The 26,344-nt window shown below is 47.7% G+C and overlaps 1 protein-coding gene across 2 annotated transcripts; it reads right to left on the reverse strand.

Annotated features, from left to right (window-relative positions):
* Positions 1-3,667: 3,667 nt before the first annotated feature.
* On the reverse strand, positions 3,668-16,379 carry LOC107110655 (cytochrome c oxidase subunit 5A, mitochondrial). Of its 2 annotated transcripts, none has more exons than XM_015411456.1 (5): positions 16,043-16,379; positions 10,385-10,498; positions 7,153-7,274; positions 5,146-5,269; positions 3,668-3,816 (listed from the first exon to the last, which is right to left on the reverse strand). In XM_015411456.1, exons 1-4 carry the CDS (start codon positions 16,122-16,124, stop codon positions 5,156-5,158), a joined length of 432 nt encoding a protein of 143 aa, XP_015266942.1. In that variant the 5' UTR covers positions 16,125-16,379; the 3' UTR covers positions 3,668-3,816; positions 5,146-5,155. The 2 variants fall into 2 exon arrangements, with proteins under 2 accessions (XP_015266942.1, XP_015266941.1); XM_015411455.1 differs by having other exon boundaries at positions 10,385-10,501.
* Between the last annotated feature and the right edge of the window lie 9,965 nt (positions 16,380-26,344).

Consider the following 26,344-nt stretch of genomic DNA (forward strand, 5'->3'; position numbering starts at 1 on the left):
GCAGTTAACTCTGGTTAAGAGTAGACCAAGCCTAATAATTGAGACAAGGGGCATAATAATAATGGTCCTGCGCTCTACCTAAACTGGAAACCGAAGATGTAAACAGCTTCCGCGGGGGTTCCCCAGCATGGTGCCCGTGGGCGTCATTACTGACGCCTTTCCTGGTGCACCCCAAGCAAGCCCGATACTGGGTCAGTTCCTAGATGCATTTATTTATTTATTTATTTATACTTTAGATTTCTATACCGCTCCAAACCCCGAAGGGTCTCTGAGCGGTTTACACAGTTCCAAATTATCCCTAACTAAGGCCACATGTTTACAGGGGTCGGGGCTACCTACTGGCACCCAGGTGGCAGGGCTCGCTGTTCTCAGCTTGTTCCCGGGCGGTCTTCCCGGGCGTTGGTGTTTCGATGTTCCTGGCGTCTCCGGTGTCTGGCGAGGTCTTTTTGGTCCGGCGGCTTTCTTTCTAGGCGGGCTCCTCTAGTGCGTTGTACGTGTCGACTTACAGCCCAGCTAATGTCCGATCCTTCTTGCTCCTGCCTTCGGGTCTGCAGGCGGAGAGTTTCCTCCCCGGGGACAGAGCAAGGGCCTTGAACCGGGGGCGGGGCGGGGGGGTTCCCAGATCCATCTTTACCTGGCCCTGGATGAGGGAACATCAGTCCCTGGAGCAGATGAGGCTGAACAGTTAAAAAATGCCATCTTATACTATGTTGAACATCTAGAGCACTTTAGTCAATAATTGTTAAGAATGCTTTTTTGTATTGTTGGTGTTTTTAAATGTTTGTAAACATGTTTTATATTGGCGTTTGCCTCCTGTAAGGCGCCCTGAGCCCGCATTGCGGGGAGGGTGGGGTATAAATTGAATTAAATAAATAAATAAATCCACAGCCTCCTTTCCTGGAATCTGGGGTCTACCCCTTCCCTCCCAGACATATTGTTAAAAACTCCCAGATGGGCGCTTCCTGGTCGCGTTCGAGCTCCTGCCTTTTATTTCCACGGGGCAACGGACAGTCATCGTTCTGAACAGCATCATCTAACCATGTCTATGCCCCTCCCCCAACTGCTGGTCTGAGTAGACAATCCTGATCTTGATGGACCAGAGATTTGATTCAGTGTAAGGCAGCTTCATGTGAAATGTCCATATGAAATGATACTTGATGCTACTGAGCAAATGACCCAAGCAATGAAGACATTGTGCCTGTTGTAAGAGCACCTTGATTGCTGCCTGAACCGTGCCGTCATTGTTCAGAAGGCTTATTTCCCCCAAGGTCACCTAGCAGCAAATATAAACGGCATACTCAGGCAGAGGGACAACTGGGAGCTTAGCATGGGGCATACAAACCGGGGGATTTCAACTGCCACGTCTGCCTTTTCACAAACGCTTATGAGCAACAGAAGGCAACCGGGCTTGGTGCAGGGCACTGGTGGCACCTTTGATGACTTGGCTGCATTTTCTGCCATCTGCTCAGCCCAAGCTGACTCAGAGCGTAGTATTACGAGCAACTTTTTTTTTGCTCGGGTGGGGAAATGTAACCGTTAAGAGCTGCTTTCGGGCCTACAAGAGCAAAAGATCTGTAGAATGCTTTCTTTCTCGTAAGCGTTGCAGAGTTCGTGTTGACCTAGCAACGTTTTTTTAAAAAACGGGTGGTTTGGCTGCTCAGTTCCCCGCGTGGCTGTTCGTTGCACAAGTCTCATCTAGAGAGACCGCAGGAAACAGCTGATTAAAAGTCAAGCTTGTCCACAAGAGACGTGCTGTGGGAAATGGAGAACTGATGGGAGAACAGAGATTCAGGTGGGGGTAGCTGTGTTGGTCTGAAGCAGCAGGACAAAGTTTGAGTCCAGTGGCACCTTTAAGATCAACGTTTAATTCTAGGTATAAACTTCCATGTGCAGGCACACTTCTTGAAGAAATATGCATATACACAAAAGCTTATACCCAGAATAAAACTTTGCTGATCTTGAAGGTGCCACTGGACTCCAACTTTGTCCTGTTGGGAGAACAGAACAGTGAGAATTCAAGTGTTCTTCCCTCTCTCAAAGAGGGTAAAGGTAAAGGTTCCCTTGCTCGAAAGCCAGTCAAATCCGACTCTAGGGCTGCAGTGCTCATCTCACAAGCAGCTCCACAGCCGAAGAGCCAGCGCTGTCCAAAGACGTTTCCGTGGTCCTGTGGCCGGCATGACTAAACACCGAGGTACACAGAACGCTGTTACCTTCCCACCGAAGTGGTACCTATTTATCTACTTGCAATTTCTTGCTTTCGAACTGCTAGGTTGGCAGGAGCTGGAACTAGAGACCGGAGCTCACTCCGTCATGCGGCACACTCGGGTCTCGAACTGCTGAACTACCGACCTTCCACAGCCTGCAGTTCAGCGTCTTAACCACTTGAGCCACCGCAGCTCCTCTCAAAGAAGGTAAGAGAAAGTTAATCAGACTGTCTAAAGCCAAGATGTGGGTCGGTATTCAACATATACCCACAGCAAAATTCTGCGCTGAGAAAAAGCTGCTGACTGGTCCTTGAACGAATTCTGCTGATTAGCAAGATTCTTATTTCACACAAGTCTTTGCAATTACTTCTACTGCTTTGCTCACTGTGGGAAAGGCTGAGAAGCTCTACAAGGGTAGCAGAGCCCTGCCACTTGAACCACGAAACGCTTACGGGGTACCTCCTTTGGCTTCCAAGATCTCACCAGGAAACACCCGCTCATTTTCAAACCCCTCCATAGCCATGGGAATCAAGAGAGTCCTAGTTACGCTTACGGGGTACCTCCTTTGGCTTCCAAGATCTCACCAGGAAACACCCGCTCATTTTCAAACCCCTCCATAGCCATGGGAATCAAGAGAGTCGCCACCCCTGCACTCTGTGGCTCTTCTGGTCCAGAAGGGCAGCCGCAGAATTCCATATGCAAGGGACAAAACATCCACTCCCCTTGTGTGTCTCACGTTTCACGCAGGGAAGCGGGATGGTATTTATCCAAAGCTTCCGTGACCAAGTTATTAACACAGATTGCTGCAAAGGGGGTGAGAACTAGAACCTTGCTGGTTGCGGTACTGGCTGGTGGTGACCATCTCTAACGTACATGGAAGTACTGAAATTCGTGTCAGGCTGGGAAATTCTGTGAATTAAGTTTTATATGGAGGGGGTCTGCATAGATGTCGGGGAACTTTGATGGGTTTATGAGGGTATTGCTCAAGACCAGGGGTCCCCAACGTGGGGTCGGTGGGTGCCACAGCACCTGCCAACACCTCTTCTGACATTTGCCAAGTGTTTTTAGGAAGTGGGAGGGGCCAGGTAGGGCTTTTGCCCAGCAATCCTTCTGATTGGCTATTCAAGATCTGATCGGCTGTGCAGAATTTTTTAAACATTGCTTCGGCAGCCGCCACCACCAGAGCACAAGGATCCACACTGCGTTACTAAAGTTAAGCTGTGGCAATCATTTTGTGTTCGGCTCCGCCTCCTGCGGCAGCCATTTTGTGACTGTACCCACCATGCCGTTCACAATTCCAAATGTGCCTCCAGGCTAGAAATAGGTGTGTGTGTGGGGGACCTCTGCCCAAGACCCTCCAAGATTCCAGAACATTTTAACTCGCTTCTCTCTTTGGGAAAGCGCACAATTTCTTCTTCTGGATAGTCCCACAGACCACAAGGACCAAGCTTCAGTTCAAACCAGGTTTTCCCTTTATTTAGACCCAGTGTCACCACACATATTCCAGGACTCATTAAAGGAAGAATTTATTTCAGATAATATTATAACATCTGTCTCCAGACAATTGTTGTACAATCAGGTAGCGTGAACAATAAACCCGTGGGAAACTCATCTGGAAGAGAACAGATACTGGGAGTTAGTCTGGGTGCATCTATGTTCTGAAGCTGTCTTTCCCTGCTAACCAAAAACCTCTGGATGAAACAGTTAGGAGAGAACAATCCGATCTGTGCAGGGCAGTGGAAGATGAATTGTTTTGCTACATAAAGCCATTTAAAGAGACCTCCATATGACCACTCTGCAGCACATGGCTCTTTCTTCCCCAAACCTGTGTACAGGCTAAAACCTTATGGGCTGATTTGTTACCTTTTACGTACAGTTGTTCCTTTGTATCAGAGAATCAGTCCTGCAGAGCTATCACACTTTTTAAAGTAAGATTTGCTAACTTTCCCCCCAGCCACTTATATCTTGCATTCTTAAAAAGCCGCACTTAAACTGCACTCAAACAGTTTCAGAACATTTTGGCCAGGCTTAGAACTTAGCAATGACTTGGCAGGGAAGAGCCTCAGAACACAAGGAAAACCGATTCAGTTGTATATGCTGTTACACAGGAATCCTTCCCCAATCTTAGCCTCACAACCACCCTGTGAGGCAGGCTAGACTGTGAAACAGTGTTGATTAATGATCTGAACCTGGGTCTCTGAAGTCCATATATTTATTTATTTATTTATTTATTTCTGACAGCATTACAAAGTATCTCTCCACCAGATCAAGGCTGCATGAAGGACGACAGACCAGAATTTTTCATAACTCCAGTGGCACAGGGGAGCGGTGGCACAGTGGGTATATCCCACTGTCTTAACATCCGAACTGTGTTAGTTCGAGCCCCGCGCTGGTGTGAGCAGCCAGCCTGTTGTCCCCAGCTCATCGTCCACCCAGCAATTCGAAAGCTTCGGCGAGTAGATAAAATGGGAACCACTCCTTAGAGAGGGTGGGCACACCAATCTCCCTTGTGGGAGGGTGTTAGCCGACGGTCGGGACTTCCTGGTCGAGGTCGGAAAAAGGCGAAAGAACTTCTCAGCTACAAAAATCCCTGCAGTGGATGTCTATGGCCAGGCGGTGGCAGTGTGGCGATGTGACATACGGGTCCTGAAGCCTGGTTGACAAGCAGCCGTTCAGAAAATGATTGAGCCAAGCCAGAAGACGTTTCCACCGTGCAGTGACAGCGTGTGCAATTAAAAATGAATATATGTTGTCCTCCCTATCCCCTTTGAACATTGTTAGTCCCCTGTCTAATGTGTAACTGTACAACGTTTTGAGCCTACTAGGGAAAGCGATTAATAAACTGAAAGTATTATTATTATTACTATTACTATTATTATTATTACTTGCCAAATGGAAGTTGGGTGGCTCCTCCCAGAGGGAGGAAGATTTATTCTCTTACCTGAGAATGTTTACAGTTTGTCCAGGCCAAGTTCTTCTGGAGTTGAGATTCCCAGTTCGTTCAGAGTTGGTCTAAGTTCCTGGATAACGTAGGGGTAGATTTCTTTGTGGGGCCCAGCTTTGTCCTAATTGAAAGAAAACACGTTATTCAAAATAAAAGACCCAGAAAAATAATAATAATGGTTGATTTATACTCAAGATCCAAAGGTTAACTACTTGCACATGTGAAAGGGACCTGGGTGTTCTGGTTGATCACAACCTAAACATGATGCTGCAGTGCGATGTGGCTGTGAAGAAAGCTAATGCAATCTTAGGATGCATTAAGAGAAGCCTTGTGTCCAGATCACAGGAGGTGGTAGTTCCGCTCTATTGTGCTATGGTCAGGCCTCACCTGGAGGACTGTGTCCAGTTTTGGGCACCACATTTTAGGAAGGATGTTGACAAGCTCAAGCGTGTCCAGAAGAGGGCAACCAGGATGGTGAGAGGACTGGAATCCAAGTCTTATGAGGAAAGGCTGAAAGATTTGGGTATGTTTAGCCTGGGAAAGAGAAGGCTTAGAGGGGACATGATTGCAGTCTTCAAGTATTTGAAGGGCTGTCATGTAGAAGAGGGAGCAGATCTAATCTCTCTTGCTCTGGATTGCAAGACTAATGGGTGGAAATTACAAGGGAGTAGTTACTGGCTAAATATCAGGAAAAACTTCCTAACTGTAAGAGTGGTTGAGCAGTGGAACAGTCTGCCTCGGGAGGTGGTGGAGGCGCCTTCGCTGGACGCTTTCAAGCGGAGGCTGGATGACCATCTTTCGGCTATGCTCCTGCAGAGTGCAGGGGGTTGGACTAGATGACCTGGTCCCTTCCAACTCTACATTCTATGATACTTTATTCCTAACTGGTTAAATAAACCTATGGCCCTGAAAACAAAAGTTTATAAAATGTGAGAGACACATACGGTCAAGAGTAATAGGCTGCAGTTTACTGCTTCAAAAATCCAGCTGTCACAATTACCAAGCGGTACCCAAATACACTGCTGCACGAAGAAGAGATTGGATTTATGCCCCACCCTTCACTACCCAAAGGAGTCTCAGAGCGGCTTACAAACTCCTTTCCCTTCCCCTCCCCACAACAGACACCCTGTGAGGTAAAAAGAAGAAGAAGAGATTGGATTTATACCCCGCCCTTCACTACCCAAAGGAGTCTCAGAGCGGCTCACAAACTCCTTTCCCTTCCTCTCCCCACAACAGACACCCTGTGAGGTAAAAGAAGAAGAAGAAGAGATTGGATTTATACCCTGCCCTTCACTACCCAAAGGTGTCTCAAAGCGGCTTACAAACTCCTTTCCCTTCCCCTCCCCACAACAGACATCCTCTGAGCTAAAAGAAGAAGAGATTGGATTTATACCCCACCCTTCACTACCCAAAGGTGTCTCAGAGCGGCTGACAAACTCCTTTCCCTTCCCCTCCCCACAACAGACACCCTGTGGGGTGGGTGGGGCTGAGAGAACTCTGACACAAACTGCTCTTTTTCAAGGACAGCTGTGCCAGAGCTTGTGACTGACCCAAGGTCACATCAGCAGGTGCAAGTGGAGGAGTGGGGAATCAAACCCGGTTCTCCCAGATTAGAGTCCGCGCACTTAACCCCTACACCAAACTGGCTCTCACCAGGGGAAACTGATCTCAGGGGTTGTAGTTCAGGGGTGAAGCCGCCCTCCTCTGCACACAGCAGGACCCAAATTCAGTCCCTGACATTTCTAAGTTACAGGGTCTCAGGCTAAAGAAACCAGAAAACACTTCTGAGGGAGGCATCGGAAAGTTAACCTCAAGCAGAGCAGACAATGCTGGCTAGACAGAGCACTGGATGGGCGGAGATGTCTCTTACGCAGGAGAGTCACACTAGGTAAAATGTGATTTCCCAGTAAAAGTGGAGTCTTGAACCTCTTGGGAGCTACGCAGAGGAACATGCCTTGACGAAAAAGGAGAAAAAGCAGCAGGAGTCAAAGGCACGGCACTGACCTTCACAACTTCTAAGATACGGACTGTACTAGCAAAGTCGTTTAGTCGCCTGCATGCCCTTAAAGCAGCGTCGATGATTTTTGGTTCTGGAACCAGGTCATAGCTAACCAGGGTGTTCACACCTGTCAAAAAGAACAAGCAATTTCAGGGTACCATTTTTTTCTTACAGGATTAAATGGTCTGCAAAAATTCCGTCCTTTGTCTCAATATTAATGATATTTCTACACATACCCAAGAATCCCAGAGGAGCTCGATTTGTAGCAGTAAGAACCTTTCTACCCCACAACTTTCTTCCAGGTTCCTGATCTCACACATTTGATACATCTACGGTACGTATGGATTAGCACAGCAGACATAAAATGGTGCTAAAATTTAGGATATAAAATTGATCACAACAGCAGCTATTTACAGTTCCAACGCTGAGGGATGTTAGCATAAGGTTGAATTATTTAAAAGTGCCTTTGTAAACTGACCTGCAGCTGTGCTGACTGTTTGACTCTATTGTTGGTTTTAATGCTTATGGGATTCTCTATACATCTAGAAGCCACTTAGAAAGCGATATACAAACATCTTAAATAGGATCTGACTCCTACCAGAACTACACACTATAACTTCAGTGCTAAAATTTCAGCCCTGCCACTCTTACTTCAACCCAAGCTCCCAAATTTACAAAGTGATTCAGAGATCCACAATGAAGTTTTCTTTCTGGCTTTGCTGTTGCAAATATCTGGATCTCAAAGCTGTTCATAAAAAGTTCTGTTTCCTTCTGGTTAAGGCAGCCCTCACATCCGCTGGGGAAGTTGTCTATTTTTGTTAAGCAAAGGTTACTCATTAAACTGCCAACTGCTGCCTCACCTCTGCACTTAAGGAGACAGTCACCACATATGAGACAGTAAAACATGCCACTGTGTCTCTCCGTTTACAAGAGGGGGGGAAAAATGACAACTCTAAACTTGAAACGATTCACTAGAAGTCTTCCTTTTGTTTACCAGCACCCTTCCACCCTTCTTCAAACTGAACTCGACAACACCCGAGACGTGCAAACACTCTTTTCAGGTTTGCAAGCAACTTAAGTGTGTAACCTGGCAGCGAGAAATATTCCCTTATTCTTCAGGCCCTCAAGTCAGTCAGCAGGTGTACAGCAAAAGTCCTTTTTATGACCAGAGGTACACAATGGGGAGCTGTGGTGGCTCAAGTGGTTAAGACGCTGAACTGCAGGCTGTGGAAGGTCAGTAGTGCAGCAGTTCGAGACCCGGGTACCGCAAGACGGAGTGAGCTCCCGTCTCTAGTTCCAGCTCCTGCCAACCTAGCAGTTCGAAAGCAAGAAATTGCAAGTAGATAAATAGGCACCACTTCGGTGGGAAGGTAACAGCGTTCCGTGCGCCTTGGTGTTTAGTCATGCCGGCCACATGACCACGGAAACATCTTCGGACAGCGCTGGCTCTTCGGCTTTGAAACAGAGATGAGCACCGCAATCCTAGGGTCGGATTCGACTGGCTTTCGAGCAAGGGAACCTTTACCTTTTACACAATGGGAGGTCTGCTTTGAAGACTGAATGGGTATTTTAAATAATTTGGTTTGATTTAACAGATTATGAACTAGCAGGCCTGCAGCCAGGAATTTTTGTTCGGGGGGGGGGGGAGTTAAATTACAGTTAATTAAATTAATCTGAATGCCTGTCTTTAAGGGGGGAGGCTCCGAGCCTGTTTCTAGCCCTTCATTTCAAGGGACAGGGCGGCGAGCGCGTCAGAAAGGGGGGTTTGTTGGAGATGTACTGAAGGTGCCCCTCTGGAGTGCCCTTCTAAGCTCTCTTGTCCTGTGGAAGGGAACTCAAAAGGCATTCAAATGCCCTCTGAGCTGTCTTTTCCCAGGTCCCATGATATGCTCCCCCCCCCAATGCTACAGGGGGAGGGAGAGGGAATCCCGAAGACAAGCCACGGCGCTCTAACCCTGGCTACTGCCAGCAGCAGGGGGTCTCTCCTCAAAAATAAGATTTCCGGCATGGCTATTTGTGGGGTGGGTCTTTTAATTAAGGGGGCGCCCCCCCAAAATGCCCCACCGTAGCTATGGGCCTGTGAACTAGTTTTGAGTCTATTGTTGTAGCGGTTAGAATAGCGCTGCTCTAGAGCCAGCTCCATTAAGGACAATGAGCTACACCAGAGCAGACTGGACCGTGACACATCATGAGCCTTTCTACTTAATCGTTGTAAGGTTCGGCGCTGATATCATATTAACGTTCCACCATCCTTCAAGCTGCAGGCTGTGGAAGGTCAGTAGTTCAGCGGTTCGAGACCCTGCATGACGGAGTGAGCTCCCGTCTCTAGTTCCAGCTCCTGCCAACCTAGCAGTTCGAAAGCAAGAAATTGCAAGTAGATAAATAGGGACCACTTCGGTGGGAAGGTAACAGCGTTCCATGCGCCTTGGTGTTTAGTCATGCCGGCCACATGACCACGGAAACGTCTTCGGACAGCGCTGGCTCTTCGGCTTTGAAACGGAGATGAGCACCGCAACCCTAGAGTCGGATTCGACTCGACTGGCTTTCAGGGAACCTTTACCTTTACCTTCCTTCAAGCATGGAACTCAAACAGTATATGTAAGGTTCCGAAGCACTGACGCCTATCTCTGCTTCTCATCAGCAAGGCTCCAGTTGCTGTGGTGCCCTCCAAATTATATCCTGACATCAGCGATAACACTATGTTCTGAAAACATGAAGTTGCCTTATACTGAATTAGACTCTTGGTCCATCAAGGTCAGTACTGTCTACTCAGACTGCCAGCGGCTCTCCGGGGTCTCAGGCAGAGGTCCCTTGCATCACCTGCTACCTGTCTTTTTAAACTGAAGAAGCCAGGGATTGAACCTGAGACCTTCTACATTGAGCCACAGCTGAAGCACTGCGGTGTGAATAGGAGGAGAAGGAGATTGGATTTATGTCCTGCCCTTCACTACCCGAAGGCATCTCAGAGCGGCTTACGATCTCCTTCCCCTTCCCCTCCCCACAACAGACACCCTGTGAGGTAGGTGGGGCTGAGGGAGCTCTTTCCAGGACTGCTTTTGAGACAGCTCTGAGAGAACTTGTAACTGACCCAAGGTCACACCAGCAGCTGCATGTGGAGGAGTGGGGAATCAAACCCGGTTCTCCCAGATTAGAGTCCGCACACCTAACCACTACACCAAACTGGCTCTCCTGAAGAATAAGGGAGAGTTTCCATCCGTGGACGTTAAAGAGCATTACCTTTTCTGAGCTCCCAGGCGTCGATATCTGGTTTATTGAAGTACGTCACCCAGCGAGCATCAAACTCTTCATCTGACTCTTGGGACCCATGAGAATAGCAACGTACAGGCAAGGCTGCTGCGAAACAGAAAGGGTTGTGTGTGTGGGGGGAGAAAAATAGTAAAGGGCTCATTGCAAAAGCTTTAATGAAACAGATATAACACCTACGAAGCCACTAATCTGCACTAAATCCAACAGGCCAGTGGTGTAGCTGTGTTGGTTGCCACTCACCCAAGGGCCCTGGGCTGACAAGCTGCGGTAAAATATACCCCTTGCCTCCTCACTTGCGGCACTCCCAAGCTGCGTCCAGCCTCCAAGGATATATATCAAAACATTATGGCAGTCTTCAATCCCCTCCGCCGAAGCAATGCAGAGGGAGCAGTTGACAATTAAAATCAAGCCACTATATTTCTGTTTAGCGCGTGTTTCAAAAAAACTATGCCTAGATAAAATTTGGGATTGCTTTGCTATGGAACACTTATCAGACAGATTATTACAATCAGAACTTGATAATTACTGTTCCACATTGGTAGAACAATGGTAGTAGTCTCCATTCTTAGAGTATATGGCACGAACAAGTCTTCTGACTTACAACCCATATCTTATATGCGATACCCTATACTAGGTTTTAATGCTCACTTATTTTTCACCTATTGAATATATGCAGCACAGTAAGTTGCATTCAACTTCTCCTAACATAAAACTTGATTGTTTGCTTGTATGTGTTTATGGTTATGGTCGGTTATTTTTATGAACATTTATTAAATGTCATAAGAACATAAGAGATGCCAATCTTGGATCAGGCCAAAGGCCCATCCAGTCCAACACTCTGTCACACACTGGCCAAAAATACCAGGTGCCATCAGGAGGTCCACCAGTGGGACCAGGACATTAGAAGCCCTCCCACTGTTGATCCCCCCAAGCACCAAGAAGACAGAGCATCACTTGCCCCAGAGCCCCTATCTATTCCTTGTGGCTAATAGCGACTGATGGACCTCTGCTCCATATGCTTATCTAATTCCCTCTTGAAGCCGTCCATGCTTGTAGCCGCCACCACTTCCTGTGGCAGTGAATTCCATGTGTGAATCAATCTATGGGTGAAGAAGTACTTCTTTTTATCCTCTCTAACCCAACCGCTCAGCAATTTCATGGAGTGCCCACGAATTCTTGTATTGTGAGAAAGGGAGAAAAGTACCTCTTTCTCTACCTGCTCTATCCCATGCATAATCTCATAATGTCAATGCTATTGTATCGTACTAAAATTGTTTAAATAAAAATTATAAATTCAACAAACAAACAAACAACAAGAGATCAGTAAGAGAGCCCCAACATTTCCAAAAACGTCAAAATCAGAAACATACAGAGGGGGAAAGATTACTCTGAGACTGAAAGCATAGTCCTCTAGAGCAGTGGTTCACAGCCTTTTGGTTATCTCACATTCCACTGATCACTCTACCGAAGAAATTGGATCCACCATGATAGAAATAAAAAGACCACTTTCCCCAAGGAGTACATTTATATGTTTATACACATTTTGTTGTTTACCATCTACAGTAAGTTTTAACAACATGAACTGCAGAAACACCATGAGTAATCCAAGGCAGGTAAGGGGGGCCGCAGGTGACAGCACATCACAAGCGCAGGCAGATATTTATTTGCTTTGTTTATATCCCGCCTCTCTCTCCAATAGGGACCCAAAGCGTCTTACACTGTTTCCCTCTCCTTTGATTTATCCTAACAACAACCCTGTGAGGTAGGTTAGGCTGAGTGTGTGTGACCGGCCCAAGGTCACCCAGCGAGCTTCCACAACAGAGTGAGGATTTGGACCTCGGTTTCCCAGTGAATTCTTAACAATTGTTTTGAAAACCCTGCAACTCACCGGTGGGGGGTTGAGAACCACTGCTTTGTAGCATTGCCCCATTTGCGTGAACACCTGCTGTGCCTGCCACATGAACTTTTTTTTTTAAAAAAAAGAGGATGTTATTTTACAGCTGAGCTGATACAGCAGAAAAAACAACCTACTGCTGAAAGATCACTAAACAGAGGGCTTGGTATCTCACACATTTAATTCTGGGATGGTAAAGAGCTGATGTCAAAAGGGAAGTGAGTTGTGGCTGACAATGAAGGAAGGGGGAGAAAAACAGAACTAATTCTTCTTTGTAAGAATGAAGAAAAATGTAATGTATGATTTAGAAACAGAATTGACAAAACTCTGCCTGCAGACTTACAAACTAAATTAACAGGCAAATGAAGAAAGAGGAAGGGAAATAAAGGAAGAAACAGGAAGTTAATATCTCAATTAATTAGCAATGCTAATGTGAAAATAGATACGCCTTGGGATGCTTAAGCAGAAGGGACAGATTATCTGGAGGCAATGAGTTTGAAAGGTCAGATCCCACAAAGAAAGGGGCAGAAGGAATGACAAAAACATATATAATCTTGTTTTATATAACAGTTTGTATTCAGCTGGATAAGACAATAACCAAATTTCTAATGCAACATACCAGTGAAAACACTAGTGTCTTATACTGAATTGGGCCACTAGTCTAATCCGAGCCACTACCGTCTACTCAAGACTGGCAGCAACTCTCCAGGGTTTCAGGCAGAGGTCATTTCCATCACCTAATACCTGATCCTTAACTGGAGTCTGAACCTGGGACCTTCCGCATACTAGGCAGATGTTCTGCCACCGAGCTACAGTGCCCCCCTCACCAAGCTTCTCATACACACACTGTCTTGAAATAAAATATGAATCTGACCAGATTTATAAACACTCGCCTGAGCCACAAAGTTCATCCCTGTCTTGACCAGTGTCACCCACTAAGCTGAGTTAGTGTGAGCTTTTTAGCCTCTGGCTCACACATTTTTGTCTTAGCTCAGGAAGGATGGCCCCAGAGCAAAGGGCTCTTTTTGTAGCAGGAACTCCTTTGCATATTAGGCCACACCCCCTACTGTAGCCAATCCTCCAAGAGCTCACAGAGCTCTTCTTACAGAAGCTACTGTAAGCTCTTGGAGGATTGGCTACATTAGGGGTGTGTTGCTTAATATGCAAATTAGTACCTGCTACAAAAAGAGTCCTTTAGAGAGCATTGCAGCAGCCAAATCGCCCGCTCACAACTTTAATGCTCACAAAGTAGAATTTTTGCTCACAAGACTCCACAGCTTAGAGGGAGCCATCGGTCTTGACTGTCCTCCTTTCCCTATCCTGCCGGCACCTGGAAGGGCCAGTTTTTAAAGTGAACTTTGAGCCAGCTCAACCAATTTCACACAAGACAGGGCCAAAACAGAGAGCAGAGACATTTCTCCTCTTTTGATTTCTTCTTCATTTGTGCATTTTCATTTTGTTTACACTAATAAAACACACCTCAAGGGCCAAATACTTTGAAGTGATATAGCTCGACAAGAAGAATAAAACCCTCACATGGCTATATGATTTCCTGGTTTGGGGGGGAAAAAGTGATAATACTTCACGTGGTAAGCATTTGTGTAGGTGTGCTGGAGCTATAATGTAGATACTGAAATGATCTCTCTAAAGGCAATCCCTACCTTGAAGCACTAATAGCCTATCAGGGCTTGAGGGCAGCAAACCAGGCTCTAATAAATCCTAGTGTAGGAGCCTGGAGTCAGAACTCACATGACCCTGTTAAAGAGAGCACTGAAACACCCACACTTGAAGAGGTCTGTGATGGCCACATCAATCATGGCAGAGTTGGTGCAAACCTGAAGAGAAATTACACAGCAAACAAGAAGAAATGCCCTAGTGGCAGCTTTTGGAAAGCTACTCACGCTCTGCTGTACACATACATGCTTGGGGTGAGGCTAGGTGTGACCCATGGTATTCTTTAACTGGAAGTACTGTTATCTGCTTTAAAACACTACTGAGAAATTTAAACAGTTGTAATTGTGTGCATTCGTGAAATCCAAGTCAATTAACAGCAGTACAGGCTTCACTAAAAGGTTCACGGTTTCAAGGTCAGGATGTCAAAAAACAAATTGGAAAGCAGAAGGCAGGTTAAAATTAAGTATTCAAAAAACCTTGTTGCCTAGGTGTGGGGATGATATGGAAAGCAAGAAGAGAGACAAGAGATTACATACCATGTTAGACTGTAAAGCATTTTAGCCAATTCCCAAAAGATAAGCTTGCAGCCTCACATGAAAATGCATGAGCAAGCTGAAGATTCTTGTTGCACATGAAGGTAGTATTCACTGTTTAAAATGCCCTAATGGTAAAACTCAGCAGGCGTGGGTTGTTTTTGTTTTAAAGAAACAGGGGAGCACTCATTATAAGAACATCAGAAGAGCCCTGCCGGATCAGACCAGTGGTCCATCTAGTCCATCATCCTATCTCACCATCTGGCCAACCAGTTCTGCTGAAGGTCCAACAATAGGGCATACAGGCTGAGGCCTTCCCCTGATGATGGCTCTTGACATTTCAGAGGTTTATTGCCTTTGGATGTGGAGGTTCCCTTTAGTCACCACAAGCTAGTAGACACTGATGGACCTATCCTCCATGAATGACCTTGAGTCAGCCAATCTCTTTCACACGAAGACATTTTTTTTAGATTAATAACAATGATCAATATTCTTCTATCCTAATCCCAACAGAAACCCATCAGCTTTCTAGCCGAGCCTACCCTTCTGAAGCAGAAAAGCAGTGACTGAGAGAACTGCATGGTGCAGTGGTTAAAGTGTCAGACTAGGATCCGGGAGACCCAGGTTCGAATCCCCGCTCTGTCACACAAGCTCGCTCGGTGACCTTGCGCCAGTCACACAATCTCAGCCTAACCCACCCTGCAGGGTGGTCGTTAGGGTAAATCAAAGGTGACAAGAACAGTGTGAGACGCTCTGGGTCCCCATTGGGGAGAAAGGCGGGATATAAATAAAGCCCCTTTAGGTCCCCGTTTAGGGAGAAACGCTGAGTATAAATGAAATAAACTGCATAAGCTGCCTTGGATCCTCACTGGGGGCAAAAGCAAAATATAAGCACAGTAAGTCAATAGATGGCTGCTGCTTCACAAAGGTTTAGCAGGCCCCGATAAAGTAACCCCCCCCCAAAAAAAAACCCCACAGCCCGCTTCCCCCTAGGCCAGTTGGAGTCAAAACCCAAAGAATGAGGAAGGGAACGAGGAACAAAAGGTGGACAGCGATGAGAAAACCGCACTGCGGATCGAACAGGGCTGGGTTGTGATTATGCTGTCTTGATTTCCTTGTAGGCGCGCAGGTCTCTCCCCCCCACCCCCCCCCAATCCAGAACTGCTTTCGTGCCTCCAGCCCGTTCAATGTCCCCTTCCTGCCCAGCAGGGGAAAGAGCGACGGCCGCGGCAAGGAGGGCGACGGCGACCCCTTTGCCCGGCTAGGGAGGAGAGAGAAGGCCGGCCTCTCTTCCTTCCCTCCCCGGCTCCCTTCTTCCACCTTTCCATCCAGATGACCTCTGGGCCGGCCAGGGAGGCACGTGGCCCACTAGGCCGCAGGTGCCGCCTGCCCTCAAGTGGCTTTGCCCGGCTACGGGGTCACGGCAAGGTCATTCCGGGAACGCGAAGGCGGAAAGGGGCGCGGGGGTTGGGGGGAAAGAGACGCGATCCCGCCGCCGACCGGGCGGGCGTCGACGAGCCGACTCACCAGCGGCGAAGGCCCTCGGGGCGAGGCCGCGGAGGGAGAGCGCGGCGCAGCGGACGCGGAGGAGCTGAGCGGCGGCCAACATGGCTGAGGGGAGGCGAAGAAGAGGGAAAGCGGCGGCTGAGGTGAATGGAGGAGAAAGGGTCTGGGGGGAGGAGGGGCAGGCGGGTGGGCGGGCGCCCGCTGTCGGCGTTTGCTTCCCTTCCCGGCTTCCTTAGCTGGCCGCTGACAGGCAGGCAGGCACACACGCGCGCTCGCGCACACACCCCGGCCACGCGCCGCCACTCCTGCTGCGGCTCTGCCACGGTCGAGGGCAAAAGTGGGCGGAGCCGGGAGTCCGGTGGCGGGAAGTGGACAAACTTCATCCGCTGAACAGGAGGGGGGCGGGGCGGGGAACACGGAGAGCGCCAGGAACTGGGAAGGCAAAGGGGGCGTGGCTTAGTTTTTAGAGGTGGGGCGATGGGCCCTTTTCTGTTCCTCCTCCTAATGACAGAGGAGGCGATGGTGGTGGGCGGGGCCAGCGTCCCGCGGCGTCGCAACGGTCGGGGCGCGCGGGGCTTTGAAAAGCGCGAGATCCTCCTGCTGGTTTCACCCGCGCCAAAGGGAGGGGGGGGTCCGGTGGAGGTTTTGATAGGGGGGAGGCTCCCCACGTGACCTTCGTCTGTCTGGCTGAAAGTTTTTTCCCCCCCAAACAATTTTTGTTTTATTTGTATTTATACGCACAAACATTTCATCTATTCAGATTACATATATATCAGAGTCTTCCATCTCTTACTTTTTATACAAGTTGGGGATATTAATTTTCTAACAGTTTTTCTATCCACTTATACACTTTCCCCCACCTCCTTTCATGCACTTTTTCATTTTTATTCTGTAACATTAGACTTAAGTTATCCATTCTGGCAAGTTCCAGTATCTTATCTATTAATTCTTCCCTTGTGGGTGTAACTTCAGCTTTCCATTTTCGAGCTGTTAGCAGTCTAGCTGCTGTTATAATATAGCTTAATACATATGCATCTTGCTTATTGTATCTTTTCGGGATCATGTTTAACAAATATATTTCAGGATTTAACGCCAGATTTGCTGTCTGAAAGTTCTTGACGTGCCTTCCAAAGCTGCGCCCTCGTTCTCAAGAGGTCTATGGAACTCCCTGTCACAAGACAGGCTTAGATGGGTTTAAAAGGCGATTGCACATTTCCCCCCTCTATACTGCTGACTTAAAAAAAAAAGATAAACTAGATAAACTTCAAAATTTGTAAACTAAAACTAAATTTATATATATATATTAAAAATAAAAAGGCCTGATAAAAGAGAAAAAGAGCCTATATTTCTTAACTGATCAGATCAAGCACACGAAAACTTATACCCAGAATAAAGCTTTGTTGGGCTTGTTGATCTTTTACTTTGATGGAGGTGACACACATTGAGGCCATTGAAATCTCTGATACCAGAATAATTTGAAGAATTGGCATGGCTATATATATATACCAGTAACATAATTATAAACATACAAGGAAACAACATCTGTATTTATATATGTATTTGGATGTGTGTCAGTACAATATAGAAAATAGTGACCACTGAGGAAGGCCCAAAGGGGCCAAAACGCGTTTGGTCCTTAAGTTTGAAATTGTTTACCCGTCAACTGTATTTGTATTTGAAAAGTTTTTATAAGTGTTAGCCCTTTTGGTTCGCAGTTATATCTTGGGTTGAGGCCCCCCCCCCTTTTTAGTTTTTTTTTTTAATGGATTTAAACCTCCTTCTATCTGTAAATACCTTTAGTTGTATGTTAATCGAGGCCTGTCTGTCTGATTCCAATAGCCGGTAAACAGTTGCTATTGTTAAGTATCTTGTCTGTGTGCTTTTTCTCTCTCTCATGTGTATATTTATACCCGGTAAGAGAGCTAGTGTGGAGCCGATAGAGTGGTCAACTAGGTCTCCAGGCGGCCCAGGTATGAATCCCCATTTCTGTCATGGAGTGGCCTTGGGCCTGTTACAAACTCTCTGCTTCGTCTACCTCACAGGGTTATTGTTGTGGGAAAACAGAGGCAAGGGGAACGCAGTTCTAATCCACTTTCAGTCCCAACTAGGGACAAAAGCTGGATATAAATATATGCATATTCATATCTGTATATATATATACACACACACAATCACAATATGAGAGAGAGCCAGTTTGGTGTAGTGGTTAAGTGCACGGTTTGATTCCCCACTCCTCCTCTTGCACCTGCTAGATGACCTTGGGCAAGCCATAGTTCTGTCAGAGCTGTTCCTGAAAGAGCAGCTCTCAAAAGAGCTCTCTCAGCTCCATCTACCTCACAGGGTGTTTGTTGTGAGGAGGGGATGGGATGGGAAAGGAATTTGTAAACTGCTCTGAGACACTAAGTGAAGGGCAGGGTATAAATCCAATCTCTTATTCATGTGTGTGTATGTGTGTGTGTGTGTATATACACACACACACGTATACATATATATATCCAGTCATGACTACTGTGTAAAGTTTTCATTTTTCAAGATTGCTGTGATCCTGCTGATTTCAGTGGCTCGTAGATAAACGTGCTTATCCTAAATGCTGGAGACTCTCCATTCATTCTTTCTCTCGCTTTCTGGTAGCTCATGGTGCTCGAAAGTATTGACTTTGGTAGTTAAAAATGAGTTGAATGCCTGTGATGAACCTGTCATATTTGTTCTTTGCCACAAATTCAAAATGTGCATGGAATTCAGGGGCAAGACTTGCGTGACTCTGCCGGGCATGTGCTGGCTGAGAATCTGCGCTTGGCCTCAAAAGGGTGGACTCCCAACTGAACAGCTATAGTTGGCTCCACTATGCTGAATGGTTGTGCAAATCTGCTCCAGGAACTGGGAAAAGAGAAAACGACACCTTGGTTCCACAATACTCCCTGGCTGGTCTATGTACTTACTTTTGGTACATGAACTATTGGTCAGCTGCCCTCTTGTGGCTATGGTGGGCCTTTTCATTCTTTGCTGAATTGTGGGGGTCATCCAAATGCTTTCTTCCAGTTTTACACTCCTCTTGCAAGGAAATCACCTTTTCCTCGTGTTTTCCACAGCACTGAGTTGTCAGGAAAACTGAATTAGGGCTGCGAGCCTCCCCCCCGGCCACCAGTGGGGGATGGGGGGTACAGTTGCCATATCCAGGTTGGGAAACTCCTGGAGATTGGGGGATGGAGCCTGGGGAGGACAGGGACCTCAGTGGGGTACGATGGGGTACAAAGCATCCATTTTCTCCAGGGGAACTGGTCTCTGTCGTCTGGAGATGAGGTGTAATTCCAGGGAATCCCCAGGTCCCACCTGGAGGCTGGCACCTGTATTGTCAAGATCCTAGATTTCCCCATAGTCTCTTGAAACTTCGGTCCAGGCATAAGTTCGCAGAACATGGGAAATTCCTGCTTTCTGTGCACCTACACATTCCATCTAGTCAATGCAAGGCTTTATTGGAGTTTGTGGATTGGATTTGGTGTAATTGCCAGACGCTAGATACTAATTGGTAAGCTCACCTGATTGGTTATTTCACCTGGTCGTGGGGATGCCAGCCTCCAGGTGGGACCTGGGGATCCCCTGGAATTACAGCTCATCCCCAGACTACAGAGATCAGTTCCCCTGGAGAAAAGGGATGCTTTGGAGGGGGGACTCTGTGGCATTGTACCCCACCGAGGTCCCTGTCCTCCCCAGGCTCCACCCCCCAAATCTCCAGGAGTTTCCCAGCCTGGATCTGGCAACGCTACGCCCCCCCTCCCCTGTCAGTGGCCAGGGGGGCACCTGTCAATCCTGTCTGGTCAGCAACACCGATGGTCAAGCGGTGGCCCTCACTGGGTGTACTTTGTAAGGCCGTCAGCACTGGATTGGGAAATGCCTGGAGAGTTTGGGGGTGGAGCCTCGAGAGGGCGGGGCTTGGGGAAGGGGAGGGACCTCCACAGTGTATCACGCCAGAGAGTCCACCTTCCAAAGCATCCATTTTCTCCAGAGGAACAACTCTCGGTCTTCTGGAGAGCAATTGTGATAGCAGGAAATGTCTAGGTGCCACCTGGCGGTTGGCAACCCTATTTGATTGGCTACCCTGACTCATGCCAGCACAGGCTGAGAGGCGTGCTTAGTCAACTTGGTGCTCTTGCTTTGCTTCTCCTAGCCTTTTATTCCTGCACTTCCTTTTAACAAAGCACATTAATTATATTTTGGTGTTTTTGCATTTGGGTGAATAATAATAATTATCATATGGCACTGTGTGTAGAATAGCCAGAAGATCCTAAGATTGTCTGGCAGCCAGAGGTTCTAGCTCTTTTACCGTTATGCACCACTAGGTGGCGAGCTAGACTTGTTTTAAGGCAAGAGGTGAACAGCAGAGGTTCTAGCTCTTTTACCGTTATGCACCACTAGGTGGCGAGCTAGACTTGTTTTAAGGCAAGTGGTGAACAGCAGAGGTTCTAGCTCTTTTACTGTTATGCACCACTAGGTGGCAACCTAGACTTGTTTTAAGGAAAGAGGTGAACAGAGATGGTTTGCCGTCGCCTGACTCTGTGTCATGACCCTGGTATTCCTCGGAGGTCGCCCTTCCAAATACAAGCCAGGGCCGACCCTGCTTCCAAGATCTGACAAGATGGCTTCAGTCTGACTCAAGTTACCTTGGCCGGGCCAGCTACAGGTACCAAAGTAACTTGCTTGCATTTGTCTGTTTTATTTGAAGACTCAGCCTGTAGGCGGTCTACCTTACAGGGAGAGTCAGTTTTGTTCTCTGTCCAGGCTTCGCCCCCCCTTTTGTTGCCCATTTCTTGAGCCACCTTGATAATGACATCAGCAAATCACACCTATTACATACCACATGCGGTGTGCATACTGACCTTACAAGCACCTATTGGACAGTGCCTGTTCCATCGCTGTGAAGAGCGCCAGAAGTCCTACCCCGTGTCATCTTTTACAATTATCTTCTTTTCGAACCCCTGATACGTGTTCCTGAGAGGCTGGATTCCCTGCCTGAATCACGCAATCCGCATGCACCCCTTTAACCTCTACCCCAAAGGAATCAAAATCAAGATTACATCAGTTATTAAAAATAAAATACTCTAGGGTGGGCTACATGCTGGAAGACACTTCTCTCTAATGAATGCACACGTGGATCTAGTTATCTGTTTAGATCCACGATCCCCAATGTGGTGCCCGTGGCTTTTGCTGATAACCTTTCCTGGCGCCCACCAAGTGTTTTTAGAAAGTGGACAATGCCAGGTGGGGCTTTTGTCCAGCAGGCTGTGCAGATTTTTTAAAATAGCTTTGGCAGCAATTAACAGTCCTGAACACATGAAGCTGCCTTCTACCGAATCAGAACGTTGGTCGATCAAAGTCAGTATTGTCTACTCAGACTGGCAGCAGCTCTCCAGGGTCTCAGGCAGACATCTTTTGGTGTAGTTCGGTGTAGTGGTTAGGAGTGTGGACTCTGATGTGGGAGAACCAGGTTTCATTCCCCACTCTTCCACATGCAGCTGATGGTGTGAACTGGGGTTTGTTACAAGTTCTCTCAGAGCTCTCAAGAGCAGTTCTCGAAAGAGCTCTCTCAGCCCCACCTACCTCACAGGGTGTCTGTTGTCGGGATGGGAAGGGAAAGGAGATTTTAAGCTGCTCTGAGACTCCTTTGGGTAGTGAAGGGTGGGGTATAAATCCAATCTCTTCTTCTTTCCCATCACCTTCTGCCTGATCCTTTGAATGGAGATGCCGGGGATTGAACCTGGGACCTTCTGCATGCCAAGCAGATGCTCTGCCACTGGGCCACAGCCCTCTCCAAGAAGTCTAGACACTTGATGCTGCCTTATACTGAATGAGACCCTTGGTCCATCAAGGTCAGCCCTGTCTACTCAAACCGGCAGTAGCTCTCCAGGGTCCCAGGAAGAGAAAGGTCTTTCATATCTACTATCTGTTCCTTTTCACTGTAGAGGCCAGGAATTGAACCTGGGACCTTCTGCATGCCAAGTAGATGCTCTACCACTGAGCCAGGGTCCCAGATCAAGGTCTTTCCCATCACCCACTATTTTAGTCTTTTAACTGGAGATGCCAGGGACTGAACCTGGGACCTTCTGCATGCCAAACAGATGCTCTATCACTGAGCCATGGCCTTTCCCCATGGACCACCCTCCTTTGTGGTTGCGAATTTTAATGGTTCACGTGCTTTGTTTCATTCTGCCTTCCTAAGAGTCGTCACATCGATGGATGGATGGATGGATGGAGCAAGCCCCTTGGGCTTCCATGGAAGAAGAAGAGATTGGATTTATGTCCCACCCTTCATTACCCAAAGGAGTCTCAGAATGGCTTACAGTCCCTTTTCCTTCTCCTCCCTTTCCCTTTCCCTTCCCCTCCCCACAACAGACACCTGTGAAGTAGGTGGGGCTGAGGGATTGAACCTGGGACCTTCTGCATGCCAAGCAGATGCTCTGCCACTGAGGCAGGGTCTCAGGTCAAGGTCTGTCCCATCACCTCCTGCCTGGTCCTTTCAACTGGAGATGCCGGGGATTGAACCTGGAACCTTCTGCATGCCAAACAGATACTCTACCACTGCGCCACATCCCCTCCCACTTTACCCACCCATTTTTTTTTTGAGGGAGAAAGAAAGTCATTTTTCATATTCTGATTTCTCTAATGAGGCATAATGTCTTGAACTGTGACTTGTTCCAAATTCCCACATTCTTGGTTTGCAGGAGCCCCGGGTTTATCTTGTGGTATGATTGATTCATTTTTATTCCACACACCCTTCCGCGGCCGAGGAGCTCAGAGTGGCATACACTGTTCCTCTGTATTATCCTCACAACAACCCTGTGAGGTAGGTGAGACTAAGAGAGAATGACTTGCCCGAAGTCACTCTGTGAACTTCATGGCAGAGGAGTGGGGATCTGAACTCAGATCTCCCCAGTCCCCAACTCTAGTTAAACACACTAACATCTATCTGGCACATTTTGGTTCCCACATTTGGAGAGAGATGTTGTTGTTCAGTCGCACAGTCGAGCAGATGCTCTGCCACTGGGGCACAGCCCTTTCCATGAAGTCTAGACACCTGATGCTGCCTTATACTGAATTAGACCCTTGGTCCATCAAGGTCAGCCCTGTCTACTCAAACCAGCAGTAGCTCTCCAGGGTCTCAGGAAGAGAAAGGTCTTTCATATCTACTATCTGTTCCTTTTCACTGTAGAGGCCAGGAATTGAACCTGGGACCTTCTGCATGCCAAGTAGATGCTCTACCACTGAGCCAGGGTCCCAGATCAAGGTCTTTCCCATCACCCACTATTTTAGTCTTTTAACTGGAGATGCCAGGGACTGAACCTGGAACCTTCTGCATGCCAAGCAGATGCTTTACCACTGAGCCAGGGTCTAAGGCAGAGGCCTTTCCCATCACTTCCTGCCTGGTCCTTTCAACTGGTGATTCTGGGGATTGAACCTGTGACCTTCTGCATGCCAAGCAGATGCTCTGCCACTGAGGCAGGGTCTCAGGTCAAGGTCTGTCCCATCACCTCCTGCCTGGTCCTTTCAACTGGAGATGCCGGGGATTGAACCTGGAACCTTCTGCATGCCAAACAGATACTCTACCACTGCGCCACATTGAGCCAGGGCCTCAGGTCAAGGTCTTTCCCATCACTTCCTGCCTGGTCCTTTCAACTGGAGATGCCGGGGATTGAACCTGGGACCTTCTGCATGCCAAGCAGATGCTCTACCACTGAGCCAGGTCCTAGAGCAAGGTCTTTCCCATCACCTCCTGCCTGGTCCTTTCAACTGGAGATGCCGGGGATTGAACCTGGGACCTTCTGCATGCCAAGCAGATGATCTACCACTGAGCCAGGGTCTCAGGTCAAGGTCTTTCCCATCACTTCCTGCCTGGCCCTTTTAACTGGAGATGCCGGGGATTGAACCTGGGACCTTCTGCATGCTAATGAGTTCCTGCTGGGCATGGCCAACTCAGGAGCAAGCCGGAACTCCGTTCCTGTGTGTTCCTGCCCAAAAATAGCCCTGCTAACATCTATCTGCCACATTTTGGTTTCCACATTTGGAGAGAGATGTACATGCCCTATTTTCTTTTTCCGGTGAGTATTTTGTGTATGTGTACATGTGTGCGCGCGTGCCTGGAAGTAATGGTCGACCTCTGGCAACCCCTAGTGTGGTTTGGATGTTTCAGAGAGGCGGCTTGATAGCCTGCCTCTGCGTCTCAGCCCAGGTATTCCTTGGAGGTCTCCCATCAAAGTACTTGCCAGGCTCGACCCTGCTTAGCGTCCAAGATTTGACAAGATCACATGTCCCATTTCCCAGGGATTCTTTGAATCATGGTATTGTGGACTATGCAGATATCCCATTTCAGCTTCCCAAGCTCAATGGAAGCTTCCTGAGGATTCTGATACAATTCTGTGCCAGTCCATGACAGATGCCAAACATTTTTTAATTGGGGATAACGCCTGCATCCTGAACAGCTACATGAGAGGCAGAAATTCAACAGATAATGCTTTCTCCAACTCAGAATCTGCCTGCCAAGGAGGGGAAAAACCTTACCTTTCTGCTTGTTACGCAACAGTTCACGGTACACAAAACAGTGCCGGAAAGAAATAAAAGAGGATCTCTGATACCGCTTGCCGTATCTCGAAAGCGCACAGCACGTTTGCAGTTGTAATGAATAAAAGACTCTTGTGGAGAGAGATCCTCCAGGCTATTTTAAGATGCTTTTTATTTTCGGTCACGGAATTAATTTAAACAAACCTCCCCCCCCCGCTCTCCCCCCCCCCCCGCTCTCCCCCCCCCCCGGCTGGCTTGCGAAATTCTTGATCAGCCGCCAAGGCATGAAGGACTTTAAGTCTCCAGAGCCCCGTTGCTTTCATAGCTTGAAATTGCCTGCATCTAAAATCAATTAATAATCATCTGAAACATTTGCAAAATGTTAAACGGGGGAAGAGGACGGGGCGATTTTCTTTCTCCTTCTTCCTCCCCTCCAGCCGTGAGCAGTCAGATGCAGCGTGGAGGAGACAGAGGAACTCGGGGAGGCTGCCGCTCTGATGGCTTTTTATTCATTAGGCAAGGTCACGGAGCGGAGATCTCTCCCAGAGCCGGCGATTTGCAGTGAGGGCTGAATGGAGCCTCCATACGCAGAGGCAGTTTACCTTGGTAAACCAGTTCAGAAGGGGCAACTATTAAGGGAGGCTTTGGCCTTCATATCTTGCTTGTGGGCTTCCCAGAGGTATCTGCTTAGCTACCATAAGTTATAAGGTTGCCAGCCTCCAGGTGGGGCCTGGAGACCTCCAGTCTCCCTGGAGAAAATGATGGCTTTGGAGGCTCCACCCCCCAAAAAAATATCCAGGAATTGCCTAGCCTGGAGCTGGCAACCTTAGGCTACCAGACCAGATGGAGTTTGGGTCTGATCCGACGAAGTTTTTATGTCTGCCCCTTTTATTTTTTATTTTTTTAAAAGGGTGAAGTTCGAGAAGATCAATTTTACTATTTTTTTTTAATAAAGTAAGAAGATGTAGATTGCATATTATCGTTTTCATGAACCAGTGGCTATTTTTAAATACGTCGTTCTGGTCTACGATTCAATGAAGATGAGTCACTGATAGAATTTGCCGACTGACCCCGTGGTAATGAATGCTAATGTATGTTTTCGACACAGTAGCCTTTACTGAAACCCAGGGACCTCATTCTAGCAGATCAGAAAGTATGCTGACGGCTCACCCAGGTTGTCATCTTCCAGGTGGGACCTGGAGATCACCCACCACTATTACAATCGACCTCCAGACAACCAAGGGCAGGATAAAAATGTGTTGCCTTGCTCCCCCTAATGGTGACAGTGGGGAAAGCAGCTGTGTGCAGGGAAATGCCCTTGAGGTCTAGTAACTTTGGCAGAGGTGAGTCAGTTCCTCACCTTGGAATCATGTACCGACATATTTACCACAGCACGCCTAGAACTGCACCATACCACTGCTTGGACTCTCCCTTTCCTTTTTTATCTTTCTGCCCTCCCCGAACCTTTTAAAGTATACAGATGCAAAAAAAAAAAAAAAGCTTCGTCTCGCCAACCTTCCGCGCCCCACAACAGCTACAAGGCTATGGACAGCCTCCCTTCGTACAGAAGGGGGAGGGAGACATCCGTCATCTCCCTCAACCGTGGCCAAACTGCACAACCGGCCACAAATTAAACCCATCAATCAGCTCCGCCTGTACAGTTGCAGGGGAGCCGGGCGGGACGCTGAAGTTTTGTTCCTTTGTCGAGGACGGAGGCGGCCGGTGTCCTTGATAGCGGAACTGGCAGGAACAGGACCGGGCTCGCATGCGGCA

The sequence above is a fragment of the Gekko japonicus genome, unplaced genomic scaffold (genome assembly GCF_001447785.1).
Source record: "Gekko japonicus isolate JY-2015 unplaced genomic scaffold, Gekko_japonicus_V1.1 scaffold4010, whole genome shotgun sequence".
Classification (NCBI taxonomy): Eukaryota; Metazoa; Chordata; class Lepidosauria; order Squamata; family Gekkonidae; genus Gekko; species Gekko japonicus.